At 50.6% G+C, this 18,525-nt stretch overlaps 1 protein-coding gene across 10 annotated transcripts in view; it reads right to left on the bottom strand.

The window, feature by feature from the left end:
- Positions 1–18,525, bottom strand: part of IQSEC3 (IQ motif and Sec7 domain ArfGEF 3) — a 112,823-nt gene that overhangs the window by 61,845 nt on the left and 32,453 nt on the right. For 9 of the 10 annotated variants that reach the window (XM_003905779.5, XM_031650191.1, XM_009217633.4 and 6 more), the window contains exon 2: positions 16,091–16,174. In XM_003905779.5, coding sequence (XP_003905828.2) covers positions 16,091–16,174 — 84 coding nt within the window. Of the gene's footprint in view, positions 1–16,090; positions 16,175–18,525 lie in introns of those variants that run through there. The other variant, XM_009217634.2, reaches the window with a different exon arrangement.

Here is an 18,525-nt window from a genome sequence, read left to right as displayed (position 1 = left end):
TCCGGTTCATGAGCTAATTGCTCCCTGGAGAGCAGGGACCTGTCTCGTTCTTTTTGGCTCCCTCGCAGAGCCCGATTGTGGTGACCTCCACACATTACGTGTGCACAAAGCCCACGCCAGAGGCAGGCATGAGGCCACGACTGGGTGTTTCCCATTCTCTTGGCTCTAAAGCCCCTTCATTCCATCTTCCTTCTGTTCCAACCTAGGTCAGCCCCACCTCACCCCAGCAGAGCACGTGTTTCTTTGGTCCTGAGCTATTTCTAGGGAAGAACAGCTCCTCACAGGCCCAAGTGCACCACACGCCAGAGGAAATCTGATGACCTACAGATGCCTGTGGAGGGCAGGTGCATTCTTGCTGAAAACAGGAGTCTTGTGACCCAAGAAATGGAAATGGCACAATTATCAGTGGGGTAGGACATTGCTCTGGACATTTACCTAGTTACCAGGGAGCAAGATTCCCCACTTGTTTCCCTGAAGTTAACTTCCTTATCTTCAGTGGTCCTATTGGAAGTCCTACCTGGTATCTAGCTTCAGTCTTTCATGCTGCACATATCAGATTGGCCACACTGTTTCCCGCGTGCCTTGTGGCTTCCATGTGTTCTCTCTGCAAGTGTTAAGAGGAAGGGACGTGCTAGGCTCCTGCTGTATATGTGACAATGGAATATCTGCTCACAGTCTCTGCAGGACACACTTTGGGAAGAAGCCTTAGAGATCCCGGCTTGGGGAATACCCCACGGGGCAGGCCAGGGGACCGTGCCAGGCCATAAGCCTTTCCCTGTTGGGATAAACAATCTTTCTCTCAGGAGAACAGGCAGTCCAACTGTTGGCTGGCAAGAAGAGTTTCCTGACAAAATAAATGCTTCTGCTCTTAATCCGATCCCAGTCTTCACCGTGGCAGCCTGTTGCTGAGCTAAATCACTTCCTCTCCTGCCCCGACGTCTAGAAAATCTCTTCTCTGCGCCTGTTGGTCCTATTTGATTGACATTCATCTGAGTCTTTAGCTTCTTTGATCTCCTCCCCAAATTGGTCCCTCAGTTCTCAGTCTCTCTCTTCCTCTCTTTTTGAATATTGGGCTCTATCGGGCCACCACTCCATGTCAGGAGCTGGGCCGGAACAGAAACATCTGGAAGGCTGCCTCTTCTCCATGCCCAACACCTGCTATCCCATGGGACGGACGAGACCTTGCCAGAGCCCCTGGTATGGCAAGCATGTTGTTCAGGTCCCTGAGCTGTGTCTGAACAACATGCTGGGGACCTGAAGAACATGCTTGCCATATCAGGGGCTCATCACATGAAGCACGTGGCCTGTACTTTCTAAACATTCCCTAGTCATATCTGAACTTCTAGACCTTAAGTCTTGTTTGAGTTCTCCCTCTCTGCCCTCGGAAATCCAGCTCTAACATAACTAGCACGTATGCAGTCCTTACTAGATGCTGGACACCTTTCCAGGCATTATCACATTGAATCCTCCCAAACACCCTAAGAAGTAAGAGCTATGCCCATTTTACAGATGAGTAAACTCAAGGTTGGAAAGCTTATGGAATTTCACCAAGGTCATAGAGTTTGTGAGTGGCCAAGCCAGGACCCGAACCTAGATTTGAATTATCTGGTTTATGCTTTCAACTGCTACACATTAAAGTGCTTCCCTGAAGTTCTGAATTTATCTTCTAGTCCAGGGAACTCCTTTACCACTTCCTCACCCTTCTCTCTCTCTTTCCAAACCAGAAAGGAATCCACAAAACCATTTGGTGCTCATTCCTCCGCACCTGGGGAGGGAAGGAGCCTTAACTATTTTTAAGTTCTTCAGTGATCAGTAAACATGAGTATCCTGTTCATCAGGATAGTTTCTCCTTATAAATTAGTAAATTCATACTAATATGATATGTCAGTCTCTTGTGAGTTTGTTTCTGATGAGTCAGTTCCCCTGATTCCCGAGGAATCTGAGGACTCACAGCAGCCTAACTGATTCTCCAAGACTTCAAAGCTTCAGTATAAACATGGAACATGGTGACCACACCAAGATCCCACCAGGCTGTGTGGCAGTGGCACCTGGGGAGGAGCAAGGTGACACATTCAAACAGGAACAAGGAAGAAGCAGGTTTAAAGCCTCTGCTCCATTGTTACCCTCTCTTTGTGTGGGCTCCGGTCTTAACCTCTGCCTGCTTCTACCTTTGTGGCCTTGAACAAGTTGCTCATCTTCTCTGAGGATTTCCTCAGCTATAAAATGGACACAGTGATTCTTGCCCTTCTGACTGTTTACAAGGTCAGAAGCTGAGGATCCTTGTGGTGAGAATCAAGTAAGCAAAAGGACAGAAGGCGTTCTGTAACTCGGAAAATGCAGTATCGATGCCAGTTGTTAAAACCCTCATCATTCCTATCATTTCCGTCCCTGGGGTGCAAGAAACTGCATCCGGCCGGGCGCGGTGGCTCAAGCCTGTAATCCCAGCACTTTGGGAGGCCGAGACGGGCGGATCATGAGGTCAGGAGATCGAGACCATCCTGGCTAATACGGTGAAACCCCGTCTCTACTAAAAAATACAAAAAACTAGCCGGGCAAAGTGGCGGGTGCCTGTAGTCCCAGCTACTTGGGAGGCTGAGGCAGGAGAATGGCGTGAACCCGAGAGGAGGAGCTTGCAGTGAGCTGAGATCCGGCCACTGCACTCCAGCCTGGGTGACAGAGCAAGACTCCGTCTCAAAAAAAAAAAAAAAAGAAACTGCATCCAAGCCCAGGATAAATGCTCAGAGCTGCCAGCATGGAGGAAGGAAGTGGGGGCCAGGCTGTTTCCCGTGGCAATCCAGGGGGCACGTCCCAGTGTCCAGGCTGCACTGCCCAAGATGAACAGAGAAGAGGGACAACGAGAGGGGATCCTCTGCAGGATTATGAGTGGGGTGAAATTCTTCTCCTTTTTGAAACTGGCTTGTTTCAAAATAATAATAATAATATTAATAATAAAATATGATACTATTTTTACAATAAGTAAAATGTAGAAAGAAAAAAACACCATGCACAGGCCTGCAGAGGGCTTCCCTTCCCATGCTCTTTTGCTCCAACACTGCATCTCACCAGAGATTCAACATTCGCAGCCCACCACCTGCCTTGTGTTTTGCTTTGTAATTGCCCCGGGTCTCTCCATGAGCAGGTCCCATCCCTGGCCATGCAGAATGCCTTCTTACAGAATCCCTGGCAGAGGGCCTTGGGGATTAGACGGTGCACCTGCTCATGCTATGGATGAGGAAGCTGGGGCCCAGAGAATGGGGGATGCCTTGTCTAAGTCAGTGTGGTGGAAGCACCAGATTCTTCTGGAAGCTCAAGTGCTGCCCCGGTCTCCCCTTCCCCTCGGCTGCCTTCCAAATCCCAAGCCTCTAGGTCATGCAACACTTTGTCTTACTCCCCTGGCTCTTTGAAGGAAATAATGTATACAGTGGTCCATTTCCCGGATGAAGTGCCTTGAATCTGCTTCGGTCAGCAAACCACAGAAGAAACAGGATGTACTAGGCCCCTGCTTGGGTATCCGATGCCTGCTTGTCAGCCTCCCCCACTTCCCCACCATCTCCCCTTCCCCCTGGCTTCCCCACTCCTTAGTTGCCCTCACCAGAACCAAAGAAGTTTAGTCTAAGATGAAAGTTTACTAGCCTACAAAATAGTTCATTCTGTTTGTTCTTATCAGTCTGCCCAGCTACTTAGGTCATAAATCAAATACTTTACAAGCCCCTGAGCTAACGAGGATTGCAATGCATTGTGGGCTACAACAAAATGCAGCAAAACAACCCTAAAAAAAACCACCTACAGCCCCTACCCAACAATTGATAGGCATCATCCGGGAAGACGGTAACCCCACAGTACCCAGCCTGTGAGGGGCCAGGGAAAGACCTGTGCACTAGGGGGTCGATGGCTTGTTGAAACTGTGCTGGGTGTGCCTGCTCATCAGACGCCCGATTTTGCAAGACCGTCATTAAAAGTCTCACTTTCGCTGCTCTCCGGGTCTCTGAGTCCATTCTTTGGGCTTGGACAGGTGAGTTTGTTTCTCACAACCTGGTGGCCCATATGGGGATTTCCACGCCTGCACAGAGCGAGAGGGGAGCTGTGTCCCACTTGACTGGTGTGGCCCACTCTGTCCGGGTGTCTCGGCTCCCTGAAGAAGCCATACACAAACCTGAAACTGTTATTCAGGAGACAACTAAAGCGACACGGGCAGAAAAGCAGACACCGCGGCAACCAGGCAACCTCATCATGAGCCAGGGTAGGAAAATTGGACTGTAAGTACTGCTTGGTGGCTGTGCATTTTCCAAGGTCTTGGGGTGTGCGAGAAACCTCCAGTAACGTGGGTTGAGTACACAGGGGTGTGTAAGAAACCTCCAGTAAGGGAGGCTGAGTACACAGGGAAAAGCTCAGACACAGAGACTAACCAAAAATGGGAAACAAGAATTCTAGGCCTAGGAAACAGAGGAAAGAGTTCCCTTTAGTTCTTTAAGAGTTCCCTTTAGCCGAGGGGAAGTGCAGAGCAGGGCAGCACTTGGGCTTCCAGAAGAATCTGGTGCTTCCACCACACTGACTTAGACAAGGCATCCCCCCGTTCTCTGGGCCCCAGCTTCCTGAACCATAGCATGAGCAGGTGCACCGTCTCATCCCCAAGGCCCTCTGCCAGGGATTCTGTAAGAAGGCATTCTGCATGGCCAGGGATGGGACCTGCTCACGGGAGACCCGGGGCAATTACAAAGCAAAACACAAGGCAGGTGGTGGGCTGCGAATGTTGACGCTCTGGTGAGATGCAGTATTGGCACAAAAGAGAACCCTCTGACATTCCCCCAAATAGTCTGTTGGGGAGAATGTTGCAGGTTTGAAGGGATAGTCCGCAAACCAGCGACAAGGAAAAGCAAAAGACAATAAAGTATTGTTGTTTTATCTGGCCCCAAAAGCCCATTCGTCAACCTTTGGTCTTTTGGCCTAAGTTTGGCTCAGATGAGGATTGGGTGTGCCAAGCTTTAATTCTCTGTGAATAATAAAACTCCATCCTCACAAGAGGATACAGGTTATGCTCTTTGTTGGACTGGTGAATTAACCCCCATGTTCCCCTTAAAAAAGAAGAAAAAGAGTATAGTAAGAAGCCCTCGCCCAATGAAAAGCCCTGGGATCCCCTAACACGCTTGTCCCCCCATACATCTCAGGAAGTACAGAACAGGGATATCAGGGGGCAACGGCAAGGTCAGAGGAAGAGGAATCTGCGGGTCGTGAAGAAGCTAAACCCAATGCTTCCTTAAATCCTTATCCAAACTTGAGGAAAGAATTAGAACAATGTAAGAAGGACATTGAGAATTTCCCTATTCCTTCCAAACAGCAGATGTCTAACAGGGACCCTCTTAGAGAAGTCCCTTTGGGACAGAGAGGAGTTGGGTTTGTGAGTGTGCCTCTAACAAGTACTGAGGTTTGGAATTTTAAAAAGAAAATGAGGCCACTCTGGGAAGACCCCCTCGGTTGAGCAGAGCAACTAGATCACTTTTTAGGACCCAATTTTTATACTTGGGCTAAGATAATGTCAATCACAAATATTCTGTTTCCTGGGGAAGAGAGGGGAACGATGATAACGGCAGCCATGACCATTTGGGAGAGACCCATTCTCCGGGTGAAGGAGTCCTGCCAGCTGAGCAGAAATTCCCAAATGCAAATCCCAGATGGGGTAACAATAACCTCAGAGATCAGGCCTAAATGCAGGACCCAAGGCGGGGATTAAAAAGTCCACTCCACTGCACTCCAGCCTGGGCGACAGAGCGAGACTCCGTCTCAAAAAAAAAAAAAAAAGAAAAAAAAAATAGTCCACTCTTAGACCACAAAACGTCTTGAAAGCATTCGAGATCCAACAATAAAAAGAGGAGACTCCCTCTGCATTTCTGCAGAGGCTCAGGGATCAAATAAGAAAATATTTAGGATTAGGTCCGGAGGACCCAGTAGGGCAAGGCCTTTCAGAAGTTAATTTTGTGACAGAAGCTGGCCTGATATTACTAAGAAACTGCAAAAGATTGACGGGTGGAATGAAAAACCGATTAAGGAATTACTGAGGGAAGCTCAGAAGGTTTTTGTAAGAAGAAAGAAAAGAGAAACTGGGAAGGGAGAAAGAGAAAATGTGAAAAAGAAAATTGGAAAGAGAAAGGGGAGCAAATGGCAAACGTAGAGGGCCAGAGAGAGAGAGAAAGAGTTAAGCTGCTGACCCTGAAGGCAAGGGAGAGCCGGCCGCACAACTGTGTGTGGAAGCTGGCTGCTGAAAGCTGTTGATAAAAGTTGTTGCTGAATCTTTGTCGTTTCGGCAGAGCTGTCCATCTTTGCAGACTGTCAGGGGGCCAGGGCCGGCACGGTTTAGCTTGTGCCCAGAGAGAGAAAGAGGAAGAAACTAAGTGTGAGGGAAAAAGGAAATGGGATGATAAGAGAGAGAGAAAAAAAAAGAAAATGAGCAAGAGCGAGAGACCGGAAAAGACAGAGATCAGAGAGACACCAAAGTTGAGACTGGGGAGAAAAATAAAGCAAAAGGAAGAAAGAGTACCAGAGGAAGTGAGAGTATGTGGAGAGGTTGGCAGAGCTGGGGGAAGGTTCTAGAGGCTCAAACAACAAGGAGGTGCAGGGGAAAGGGTGCAGTGCAGCCACTGAGGAGGGACAGGGCCCGGGAACTGGGGGTGCAAGTGAGAAAGGGATGCGGAGGGGAGTTTAGGATCAGGCTGCTTGAGGAGTAGTGGGTTGCCTATGGCAAAGACTAGATGGCTGTTTGTCGGAGGCAGTAGAAGGGATTCAGGTTATGGAAGCATAAATGGATGAGATGACCATCACAGTTTGTTGCTGTTTTACTGAGAGGCTGTAAGTCCGCCAGGGGCAGCCGTCAGCAAGGCTGCAGAAGGGCTAGGGAGCTACATAAGGAAGATCCAGACTAGGGTTGTAAACTCAAAGGACAACAGGGCCAGCAAATGGTGAGAAGGAGGGCTGCAGGGCTGGATGGGGACTGTGGCTAACTGAAGAGGGCACACCTCTGCAGAGGGGCCGCAGCTGCTCGGCTGTTCTTACAGTGCTGGCCCTGTGTTACCAGGCTGTCTGCTTTGTCAGAGGCCAGAATTCTGACTTTTTATGTGAAATAGGATTTTTAAATGCTGGTGATGAGTTAAAAAAACTTAATAACCCAATACAGGTGAAAGAAAATGCCGGTTTGCAATCCCTGAAGTAGAGACAGCTCGTGCTGGGGAGAGGTCCCCCAGGAGGCTTTGAGCAGTGGTGTATAAAAGTTCTGTTTCCCAGAGCTGGTCTGGGCCAGGGGGCGATCCTTGCAGCTGAGGAGGAGGAAAAGCCACTGGGTCCCCTCCCAGAGCGGGACAAACCCTTTGCAGTTGCTGTGTCACCAGCGGGGGTGGCGCGGAATACAAACAGTGCAGCTCCCAGCCTGCCAGGGAGATGGATGGTGCCTTCAAACAAAGAAGCAGCCAGGGATGCCTGTGCTGATGAGAGCTGCCCATCAGGGAAGGCGCCATAGGCTGGCAGCTCTTCAAACCAGCAGCTCTCGGTCCAGAGCCAGACCCAGCAGAGCCCAGTCGAAGGCACCCTGAAAGGCCAGCTGGTCAGTCCCTTGCCTCCTCAAGTTCCTCCTGAGGTCAGTGGGCCCTGGAGAGGTGCCTAAACGAACTCCAGCCAGTTTCTTAGGGAAATGAGAGGAGAATAAGAAGGTATCAGCCCATAACTGTTTAGATATTATAGAATATCAAACTAAAGTTAGACCAGAACTTAAAGAAATTCCACTGAATTTCTTTACTACTTAATGGAATGAGGCTGTTTGTGGTTGGGCCATCCCGAGTGATAGATGGTAAAAGACACAATGTCTAGGCTGTCATTGATGGAAACAAACAAACCTTATGAGAAAAAGGTAGATTACCCAATAACTGGTCGGCCCAAACCTGTGAATTATATGCTCTTAACCAAGCCCTGAAGCTCATGTATATGCTAATTCCAGATATGCCTATGGAGTAGTATACACCTTTGGAAAGATCTGGACAAAGTAGGGCCTAATGAATAGCAGGTGGAGATAATTGGTATATGGGAAACTGGTCAAACAAGTCTTAAAAAGCCTCCTGCTTCCAGCAGAGGCAGCCAGAGTTCCTGTAAACGGCCATCAGAAAGGAAACACTACAGACGCTGCAGGCAACAGGCTTGTGGATAAAGCTGCTAAGCAGCCTCCCTGGAGGAAGAAGTTAAACTCTTTGGCCTAATCCCAGACATCCCTAAGGTGGTATTAAAACCCCAGTTTTCTAAAGAGGAGGAGGAAGAGCTGTGCAAGACAGGGCCAAACTGAGAATGGGAGGTGGGTGCTCCCTGACAGGACCGAAACGATAAGCAAACTCGTAAGGACAGAACTGATATCCACACCCCGTAAGGGAAGTCACTGGGGTCTCCAGGCCGTGTGTGATGCGATACTCAAGAATTATGGGTGTACTGGGATTTATACGCTTGGTAAACAAGTGTGTGGCTGTTATGTGACCTACCAGAGAATAAACAAAAAGGTGGTTAGAAAACAGACTACCGGAGGGAGACCTCCTGGGTTAAGGCCATTTCAAAGCATTCAAGTAGATTTTACAGAAATGTCCAACACAGGGAGAGTAAAGTATCTGCTGGTAATGGTGGACCACCTCCCCAGGGTGGAGGCCTTCCCCTCCCAGCTGCCACTGCCAGAGATGTGGTCAAAATAATCTTAGAACAAATTATACCCAGATCTGGCCTGGTAGAAAATATTGATTCAGACAACGGGAGCCACTTTAACTGGAGGGCGCTAAGGGGAATCATGGAAAGTCTCCCGGCTGGAGACAGCAACACGCTCCATTCCTTCTTCACAGGCAGCTGTCCTTCCTGTTTTGCTTTTTCAATCATAACAAAAGAAATCTCTAAAACCTCCTTTCTTAAGCCATTCCATGGTTGCTCAAAGGCAGTAAAAAGTCTTAAGAATGCCATATCTGATCAAATCACTCTTGCTATAGATTATTTCCTCATTTTTGGTTTGATGAAGCAAATTAAAAACTCTTTTTGTCATACATCAAGTACATCAGGTACAAAATCATTTTTATGTTCATATAATTGGGCAAAAGATAAGTGAATAGTAAAGACCTTTCAGAAGAGAAAATAAAACAAAAGCACAGGAAATAGTGGGATTAGAAAAATCTGTACTCCTACAGAGGTTACTCTCCCTGGGAGTGAGAAAAGGAGATCCAAAAAGATCCCAACAAGAAGCTTCCAGTAAATGAAATAAGAACACATTTCCCAGGAACCTGGATAAAACTGCATTACTGAATACCCTGGGCTAGAGAAAGCTTAGATGTTCCTCGTGGCATCTTTCACTTGTTCTGGAAGTATTATCTTTAGTTAGGTGTATTTCCTTAACTAATAAAGCCTAGCATTGTTGTTGTTGCTGTTTCTGTCCCTAAAAATGTTCTCTGGGCCACTCCTCTCTTCAGTTTGGTTGCTCTGGTGCATTTACCTGATGGCACCTGGAGTCCACACTCAGCCTCAAGGGGCAGGGCAAAGGGGCAGGGAAGAGAGGCCAGGCCTTTTGAGGCCCTGAACAATAACCTATGCGCTCTCAGTCACCCACTGGCTGTGGCTGGGGACGTGGGAAGCAGCTGTTCACCTCCCTGCCTCACCTTCACTTCCCATAGTTGACAACACCTGCCTCCTGCCCTGGTGGTTACAGGAGCAACTGACAAGCACCTGGTTCAAAACCTAGCTCTGCTCTTCACCAGCTACACGGCCCCTGGTCAAGGCATTTGTTGTCTCTGATCCTCAGTTTCCTTGGCTATAAAATGGGAATAATATTTCACCAGCTTCTATTAGGGGTTAAACAAGATAATTCTTGCATAGCACATAGCAAGCACTCAGGACATATTTGCTTCCTCTCCCTCATGGGTGGGAGACACAAAACAGACACGGAGTTAGCAGGACCTCTCCTGCAATCATCTCTAAACATGCTGCTGACAAAAAGTGGTCTGCCTGAATGAGCAGCTCTTTGAGGGCAGCCCAGCACAGCATCTTCGACAGGTTTCCCAAGCACCCTCTGGCGACAGCCTAGGTCACATGAAGGGGCCGGTCTCAGAGGATGGCTCAAGGCCTCAAGGCCTGGCAGGGAAAATTACAAAAGGAAATTGGCCTGGGCAAATAGTTGACTGCGAACAGGAGTTTCACATCCCAGCTGAGGAGAGTCCTCTGAACACAAAGTCAAAAGTCAATGACAAGACAAAACCTTCCTAATACTCTCTGGGATATTTTAATACCGCTCCCCCCCCGCCAAAGTCTCAAAGTACTTTCACCTCTATTTTGTTTTTTATGCCTCCTGAATCTGGCGAGGAAGACACAAATGGGACAAAAATGCACAGGGTGGTAAAGTGACAGGTCACACAGTTCCTTAGGGCAGATTCCTGTAGCTCCAGGTCGGAATTCGGCCATCTTCCTGGGCATGGAGCCCAGGCCGGCTGGATTCTGCTCTAACTACACAGCTCCTCAGCCACCCATGAGCACGCCTGCTCTCAAAGCCCAAACCACAGGAGCAAGCCCCCTCTCCCCAGGATGCTCCTCTGTGCAGGTGCGCTCCATCCCGCCCCAGAGCCCAGTCTTCAAACCCCAGGGTTCCCGCCCCCCAGCTTGCCCCGCCAGCAGGCAAGATGCTCCCGCCACTGCAGGGGCCTTGTGGGGATTTTCACCCCATCCCAACCTCTCCAAAGTCCTCTCCCAACCAACCAGTGAACCCTGAAGGAGGCAAAGAAAACTTCCCTTAACCTCCCCTGCCGCCATGGCGTTCCCGGGGCGGGAGGCAGAGACCCGGGGCTTGGGGCCAGGCAGGCAGGGTGGGCCTGCCCCACAGGGCCTCTGGGGGAAGCCGAGGGCTCTTCTGCCCTTTTCTAGGGAAAGAGGACGCAGCTGTACCGCCCGACCGACCCACGCTGCCACCCGAAGCCATCAGTGGGTGGTGCCGGTTTCTCAGCAGCCTGGATGCCACTCCTGGAGCAGGCACGTGAGGCCGCGGCGCCCCAGCCCAGCTGTTTGAAGACCAAACTGTATCGATTCAGAATTTAATTGCTCCGTAATCGCTGGGTAAACACTGGCTGGTCCATTGATCATGCTTCAGGCCCCATCACAGCCGATAGAAAGAGGCAGGAGAGGCGGAGATGCTCCAGCTATGCTAATGCAGGGCTCTCCCCGCAGCGTTCTCAGAAGGGCGCCCCTTCCTCCAGGGTACCCCACGTGGAGGCCTGGGCAGAGCCCCTGCCGTGCTGCTGCCTAGCCACGTGGGCCACCAGGGCGGATGGCCCGGTAGGGACTGGTTAGGGTAGGAGCCCCTGTAAAGGGACGCAGTACGCCTCGCCCAAGTGGGAAATGCAGATTACAAAATCTTTTTTCTTTCTTTTTTTTTTTTTGATTGGCGTGGGGAGGATGTAAAACCCAACGCAGAGAAAAATAAAACATTGGGAGGCTGCACACTAAAATACTAACATCAGTTAATTCTACATGATGAAGTCCCATTTATATTTTCTTCTTTATATTTTGTATTTTCCACATTTCCAACAACTAGCGTGTATGACTTATAATCAGAGAAAATACATGTTATTTAAGATCCAGTGAAATGGCTGGGAGGATTTCTCTTGAGCGCTTAGAAGAAAATTCTAGCAGCAACTCTGTGAAAAGAGGTTGTGTGTTGGAGTTGGACCTGGGTTCACTGTCCAGTTCCAGAAATAATTAGCAGTGGTCTCTTGGTCAAGATACCTAACTTCTCTCCATCCTGGATTCCTTATCTGTAAATGGGAATAACACCTATCTCACAGAATTATGTGAGATAAAAATATCAAGAGTGCCCAGCACGATGTCCCTGGCACGTTCAATAAATGGTATGTTCAATATGTCTTCCATCTTGGAGTAAGGATGGGGTGGTTGAAAAGGAAGCAGCAAGGACCAGCAGTGAGTCAGTTCAGTTAGCAGAGGCTCAGAGTGCCCCTGAGACCCCTACCCAGATCCCTTCTTCCTCTGGAGGCCTAGGGGTTGTTCTGTTTCCTGCCTACCACCTCCCCGTCCTGAGCCCCGCCTCCCCTCCTGAGCCCCGCCTCCCCCTCCTGAACTCCGCCTCCCCCTCCTGAACTCCGGCCCCTCCTGAACTCCTCGGCTTCTCCTGCCCCTCATCCTCTGGCCCCTCCCTTGCCCCGCTTCTGCCCTGCCTATCCTGAGCCCTCCTCGCCCTGCCCTCCTGCCCTCTGCCCTTGCCTTATCCTGAGCCTCATTTTCCTTGCTCTGCCTGTTCTTCCTCATTTCTCTCATTTGATTCTCGTGACTTGGATCTTTGATGCTGCTGGTTTGCCTGATTTCTGACTGATTTTTTCGACTGATTTTTCGAAGTTTGTTTTTCTGGTTTCCGACGACCGGATTTTTCCGGACCGATTTCGCTTTGCCGAAGCCTGGTTTTGCCGCATTTTCCCCTGAAGCCTTTGTTTTCGGCTTTGGCTCGACTCCGATCTCGATTTCGCTTTGTTTGTTTTTCTCAGTTTTATTTTTCCGGAGTCGGGATTTTTCGACGATTTCTGAGCCTGAGATTTCCGACTTATTTTCGGTTTTATTTTTTCGGACCTCGATGTTTTGTTTCTGGTTTTTGATTTTTCCTGACTCTCGACGCGCCGGATTTTGTTTTTTCCGACCGACTTCCTTCCCTGAGCCCCGCTTGCCCGAGCCCCGCCTCCCCGCCCAGCCCCGCCCTCCCTGAGCCCCGCCTCCCTGTCCTAACTCCACCTCCCCGGCACCCTCCCTCCCTGAGCCCCAAGACCTCCTCCTCCCTCCTGAAAACCAGCTTCTCCTGAGCCCCACTTCTCTTCCCCACAGTCATTTCTCCTCCCATTTCTCTAAAGCCCATTCTTCCTTCATCTTGCCCCATTATCACCCTTTGCACCGGCTCTATGTTGAGGTAGCTGGCCAGCTACTGGCTTCGTCGCGTCGCGCGAGCCTGCGGATCGGCTTGGCCTATTCAGCTCTTCTGTGAATAAAGCCCTCCTGTCATTAGCTGGCAGCAGGGAGGCGGTCGGTAGGGGCAAAGACCACGGGGCGATCTTTTCTGGGGAGAAAGAGCCTGGCACGCAGTTGCTGCTCCCTGGCTGGCTGCTGGGAGGAGGCACCACCCCCAGCTCCCACCTGAGGGCCTAATTACCCTGGCAGACATAGATTGCCTTCCTAGCGGGGTGTGGGGAACCAGGGCAGAGCAGAACCCATAATAACTCTATCTGGTCATCTAGCTTCGCAGGGCTTTGCCAGCCCCAGAGCTGCTCCACTGTACCCCAGATCACTGACGCCCACCCTTCAGCCTCCCTTTGCAGACACTCACACTTCCAGATGTGCTCAATTTCAGGGGTTCCTGCTCCTGGGAGAATCACTCCCTGTCAGGCTCCCAGCCCCAAGACAGTTTCCCTGACCCCAGTCCCCAGCTGCTCCTCTGCAGGTGGCTGGGGAAGGAAGGCTGTGCTGGCCTTGGTAGGGCTGAGGCTTCTCTGCCTCTTCGGGAGGCGTGAGGCTCTCTTCTGGCCCTGGGTCTTTCTGGGAGGGAGCCGACTTTCCTCTGGGCTGAGCAGCATCTCTACATCTCTGATCAGCCAGAGGAGCAGCCACTGCAGTGCCCCAGGGAGGGCACCTGCTCAGCCCTGGAGCTGGCGTGGGGGCAGGCCTTAGCCAGACTGCAGAGGAGGATGGCAAGGGAGATCCTGTGGCTGGCTGAGTCCGCACACCAAAGGCCCTGACACCTGATTCACTGACTTTGGATTCCTTACTGGGGTCTCCTAGAGAGGCCAACGGCTGATCCTAGAAATCCTCAGGAGGCCATGATTCCTACTGGCTGAGCGAGTGGGAAACCAGACTGACAGGGAAGAAGCCAGACTGACAGGGGAGGAGCCAGACTGATGGAGGAGGAACCTGGCTTGTCTCAGAGCTCGAGCCCATACCAGATCTCCTGAGAGGGCTGTGTGACCCACCCGCCTGTGCCAGCCCCACAGGCTGGCCTCTGACTGTGACACATTCCACTAGAGGAGCTTGCTGGGAAGTTGTGGCTGTGCTCTGGAGGTGGGACAGCTGGACTAGGGGAAGGGATGAGGTTTGGTGAAGGAATTGTTGATAGGGTTGGGAGCAGGGATGCTGCGAGTCTGATCAGGGAAAACTTTATCTTAGGATAGAATTCCCCCAAGAAGCCAAGAGCAAACACACACACTGTTGGGCTGTCCAGAAAACATCCACGGGGACTCCTCTCAGAGAGGCCAAGAAAGCCACATCAGACAGAGACAGACAGACAAAAACAGGCTCTAGGAAACTACAAATCAGACAGACAGGACAACGTGGAGTAACTGGGAACGAGAGACAGACAGCAGCTGAAGCCCTGGACCATCTTGGGGGGCAAGCCTCCCTGTCTCCACCCAGGGGGAGGGCCCGCATAGGCAGGGTGTATAGGCCCCTCCATGAACCAACATTCAAGAGAATCTCCCACCTCCCACACTCCCTCCCCAGAGCACCCCCGTCCCCAACCTCAAAGCCCACACCTCCCAGGGGAAGGTGAACAACAAACCTCTTGGAAACTAAGATCATGGGTTTCCTACCATCCACCTCAAACCCTGGAAAAGAACCCTAGTCCCTTGGAGCCCCAGCCCCTTGAGAGGGCAGCACCCCTCCCCTGCCCCACGTCTACCTACGTTCTGGCGTTCTGGCGTGCTGCTGGGGCTGCCTCTTTGCCACGCCTTCCCACCTGGAGCTAGGGCTGCAGGTGGCACCACACAGGCAGCAGGGGAGTGCTGGTGCGTAAGCGAGCATGCAGGCTGACAGTGGATGGGAGGAGAGACCACAGGAAACCCAAGGGACTGTCTCTGTTGCCCGCCCCTGCCAGGTCTGGGCTTCTCAAGGGTTTGTTCTCCATCCTCACTGAGGCCTGGTGCTTGGTTAGTATCAATAAAGTGCTTACTGAACTGAGTTGAACTGATGGAGCTGGAGGCAGGCCAGACAGTTTTTCTCTCTTCTCCCCCACACCAAGGCAGGCAGTTTCTAGGCTGGAGACTCGGGCCATGTGTCTGAACAGTGAGGGCTCATGGGAAGGGGCCAGGACAGTCAGGGTCCTCCTCTACAGTGTCCTGGTGTCTTCCACATCTCCACGCTCTCCTCTTTCCTTCCCCCTCCACCGTTCCATTCTCCCATTTCTCTTCTTCCTTCTAATTTCCAGGTGAGCAGTTTTCCTTTTGAGGGTATCCTAATGTCCCACTGCATGGGGAACTTCTCAAGGGTCCAAGTTGGCCTTATGTGCCTTTATGTCCCCAGGCCTGGCCCAAAACTTGTCACAGAGGACACCGGGGGCGGGCGGGGAGCACAACATGGGCACAGAAGAGGAGAAACCAGAAACACAAGGGCAGAGAGACAGAAGCAGATGCGGAGGGAGAAGGCTGATCCCAGGACGGAGAGGGAGCACCAGGAAGGGGGACAGGGAGGCAGAGGGCAGGAGGAGAACCCAGGAAAAAACAGAGGAGAAAGCTGAGGACTGTGGCTCTAAAACCTGACTCCTCAACACTCCCACTCCATCCCAAGGCTGTCAACTAATGTAGCCAGGGCTGAGAGATTCTGAAAATTAAAGACAGGCACCTGGGGTGACTGGAAGAAGAGAAACCAGAAAGAAAAGTATAAATCCTTGATGTAAGATGAAGGCTGGGCACTATGCATGGGCTGAGTGCACACCACTGTGTGCCAGGCACCCTACCGTGTAAGAGACGTGAATATCCCCAATCAAACCAATTTTCCTGGCTGCTTACGAAAATTAGATTTTACATGGGCTGTTCAGAAGAAAGGAGCATACGTTTGGGGTGTGATCGCTAGGGCATAATGACCTTAAACGTTGGGAATGGCTCATTTGGGGTCCAGAGGGAGCAGAGAGAAACGGAAGTCTGAGGAAGGAGGTGAAAGCAAACAAATTACCCCACATGAGACTCAAGAGGAGGAGGCCCAGTAGCTAGTGCAGTGGTATGTGCTTTGTTGCAACAGGAAGCAAGGTGGGGGTGCAGAATGGAGGAAGGGCCACGGTTCCCACCTGTGGGAGGCCAGGTCGGAGCAGGCCGGCTTCTGCTCGGCGTCGGCGGCTGGGCAGCAGAACTGGTGCAGCACGGTCTCATTCCTGCGGGCAGAGCAGAGGGAGATCAGAGCGCCTGACACGGGCTGGGTCCCCACCCTGCCTGATACTAAAGCATTTCTGTCCTGAAACCCTGCTGCCCCCATCCCTGCCCTTTCGAGCCCCTGTGTAAAACTCAGGCAGCCAATCACTGCCCCGGGCAAGAGTGCAGCATTGATTCTCTGTCCATCAGAGTCCTCTTCAATCCCCCACTAAGCTCAATTCAAATGCCACCTCCTGTGTGAAGCTTCCTTGGCCTCCCTGGCAACTCACCCTTCCCACTTCCGCAGCCCTCCCTGCAGCAGGCGCTCTCACGTGCACGTACCAAACGTCCTGCTCTGTTCTCATAGTTTGCTCTTTATGACCCTGTTCTCCACCACGGTCCTCCAAGGTAGAACTAAGTCTGTTTCTCCAGGATGCACAGAATTGCATGCAGCCAATACTTTTAAGCTGATCATATACAACGTTACAAAACATTCATACAGGGACTTTAGTGTTACCAGCTAAACATCCAAGGAGTGGTGCTTGATGAGGCACTTGGGTGTAGAAGAAAAAGTCAACCCAGGAGGCAGGGATCTGGGTTCTAGTCCCAACCCTACAGTTAGCCAGCTGTGTCATACGTGGCTCACCTTTTCTGGGCTTCAGCTGACTTGCTAATGAAATAAGGGAGCTGAACTAGCGAAGTGGTTCTCAGCCCTAGCTGCATATCAGAATCACCAGGAGATTATGCCTGGGCCCTTCCCTTCCCCCCAGGGACTCTGATTTCCGTGGTCTGGCATGAGTCCAGGGCACCAGGACTTTTTTTTTTTTTTTTTTTTTTTTTTGAGACGGAGTCTCGCTCTGTAGCCCAGGCTAGAGTGCAGTGGCCGGATCTCAGCTCACTGCAAGCTCCGCCTCTCGGGTTCACGCCATTCTCCGGCCTCAGCCTCCCGAGTAGCTGGGACTACAGGCGCCCGCCACCTCGCCCGGCTAGTTTTTTGTATTTCTTAGTAGAGACGGGGTTTCACCGTGTTAGCCAGGATGGTCTTGATCTCCTGACCTCGTGATCCACCCGTCTCGGCCTCCCAAAGTGCTGGGATTACAGGCTTGAGCCACCGCGCCCGGCCGGCACCAGGACTTTTTAACAAACTCCCAGGTGATTCTAAAGGCAGCCAGGATTGAGAGGCACTAGACTAGAGGATTTCCAAGGTCCCTTCCACCTCTGAAATGCTGTGATTCCAATATCCACTTTGAGCCAACCTGGGATTCAGTATTGAAATTATTTTTGGATAAAGATACACTGAGCCATTGCCTTCTCTTCCTTAATAAGCAGTTGCTGTCCTGGGCATTATTGAGTCAGAGAATGTCAAACCTGGAAGGGCCCCTAGAGATCATCTGAAAGGGATTTTCAAAATTCCTTCAGCTTCAGAACACTTTGTCCAAACCAAATCTTTACTGGAAGCCTATTTTGTAAAACAACAAAAGTAGAATATCGCCATGGCTGGGGGAGGGGCATCTGCACCACTTCCCAGACCTCCTAGCCCCGAATGTGGTAGCCACCTCCCAGGCACCTGTTGGGGGCCCACTGGGTCTGAGAGTGTAGACAGGAAATGCTGAATTTGGCTATCTGCATGGAAGAAAGAACACTGGAGCCTATCTTAATTTTTGTTTGTTTGTTTAGAGACAGGGCTTTGCTTTGTTGCCCAGGCTGGAGTGCAGTGGTGTGATCATAGCTCAGTGTAACCTTGGCCTTCTGGGCTCAAGCAATCCTCCTGTCTCAGCTACAGCCATGTGCCACCAGGCTCAGCTAATTTTAAAAAATTTCGCCACTAAATTTTTTTTAACAGAGGTCTCACTATGTTGCCCAGCCTGGTCTCGAACTCCTGGCCTCAGGCAATCCTCCCGTCTTGGCCTCCTAAAGCACTGGGATTACTGGCATGAGCCATCACACCTGTCTGAGCCAACCTTTAATTTGACAAAAAATAAATTCCAGAAAGGTTATATGTTTAAATGAGAGAAATTAAACGGAAAAAAAATCAGAAGGAAGCTTAGGAATATAGCTGATGTGTTGAGGAGATTTTAAAAACAAAACGGGAAACTGAAAAGCCATTAAAAAAAGATAAACATGTCTGACTACATAAAATGAAGAAAAAAATCTGTATGAAAACGAATACCCTAATAAGTCAAAACACAAATGATAGACTAGGAAAATATATGTGCAAAATGTTGACAGAAGGCAAGTTAACACTCTGCACTGAGTTCCAGCACATCCATAGTGCAAAGACAAACCCAGCAGAAAACACCGCCAGAGGATAGGAACAGCAGTTGACAGAATGGGAAACCCAAACAGCCCACAAATACGGTTTACATCTCTGCTA

This window comes from Papio anubis, chromosome 9 (assembly GCF_008728515.1).
Source record: "Papio anubis isolate 15944 chromosome 9, Panubis1.0, whole genome shotgun sequence".
Taxonomy (NCBI): domain Eukaryota; kingdom Metazoa; phylum Chordata; class Mammalia; order Primates; family Cercopithecidae; genus Papio; species Papio anubis.
The sequence above is the reverse complement of the archived record's forward strand: the minus strand, read 5'-3'. Positions and strand labels throughout refer to the sequence as shown.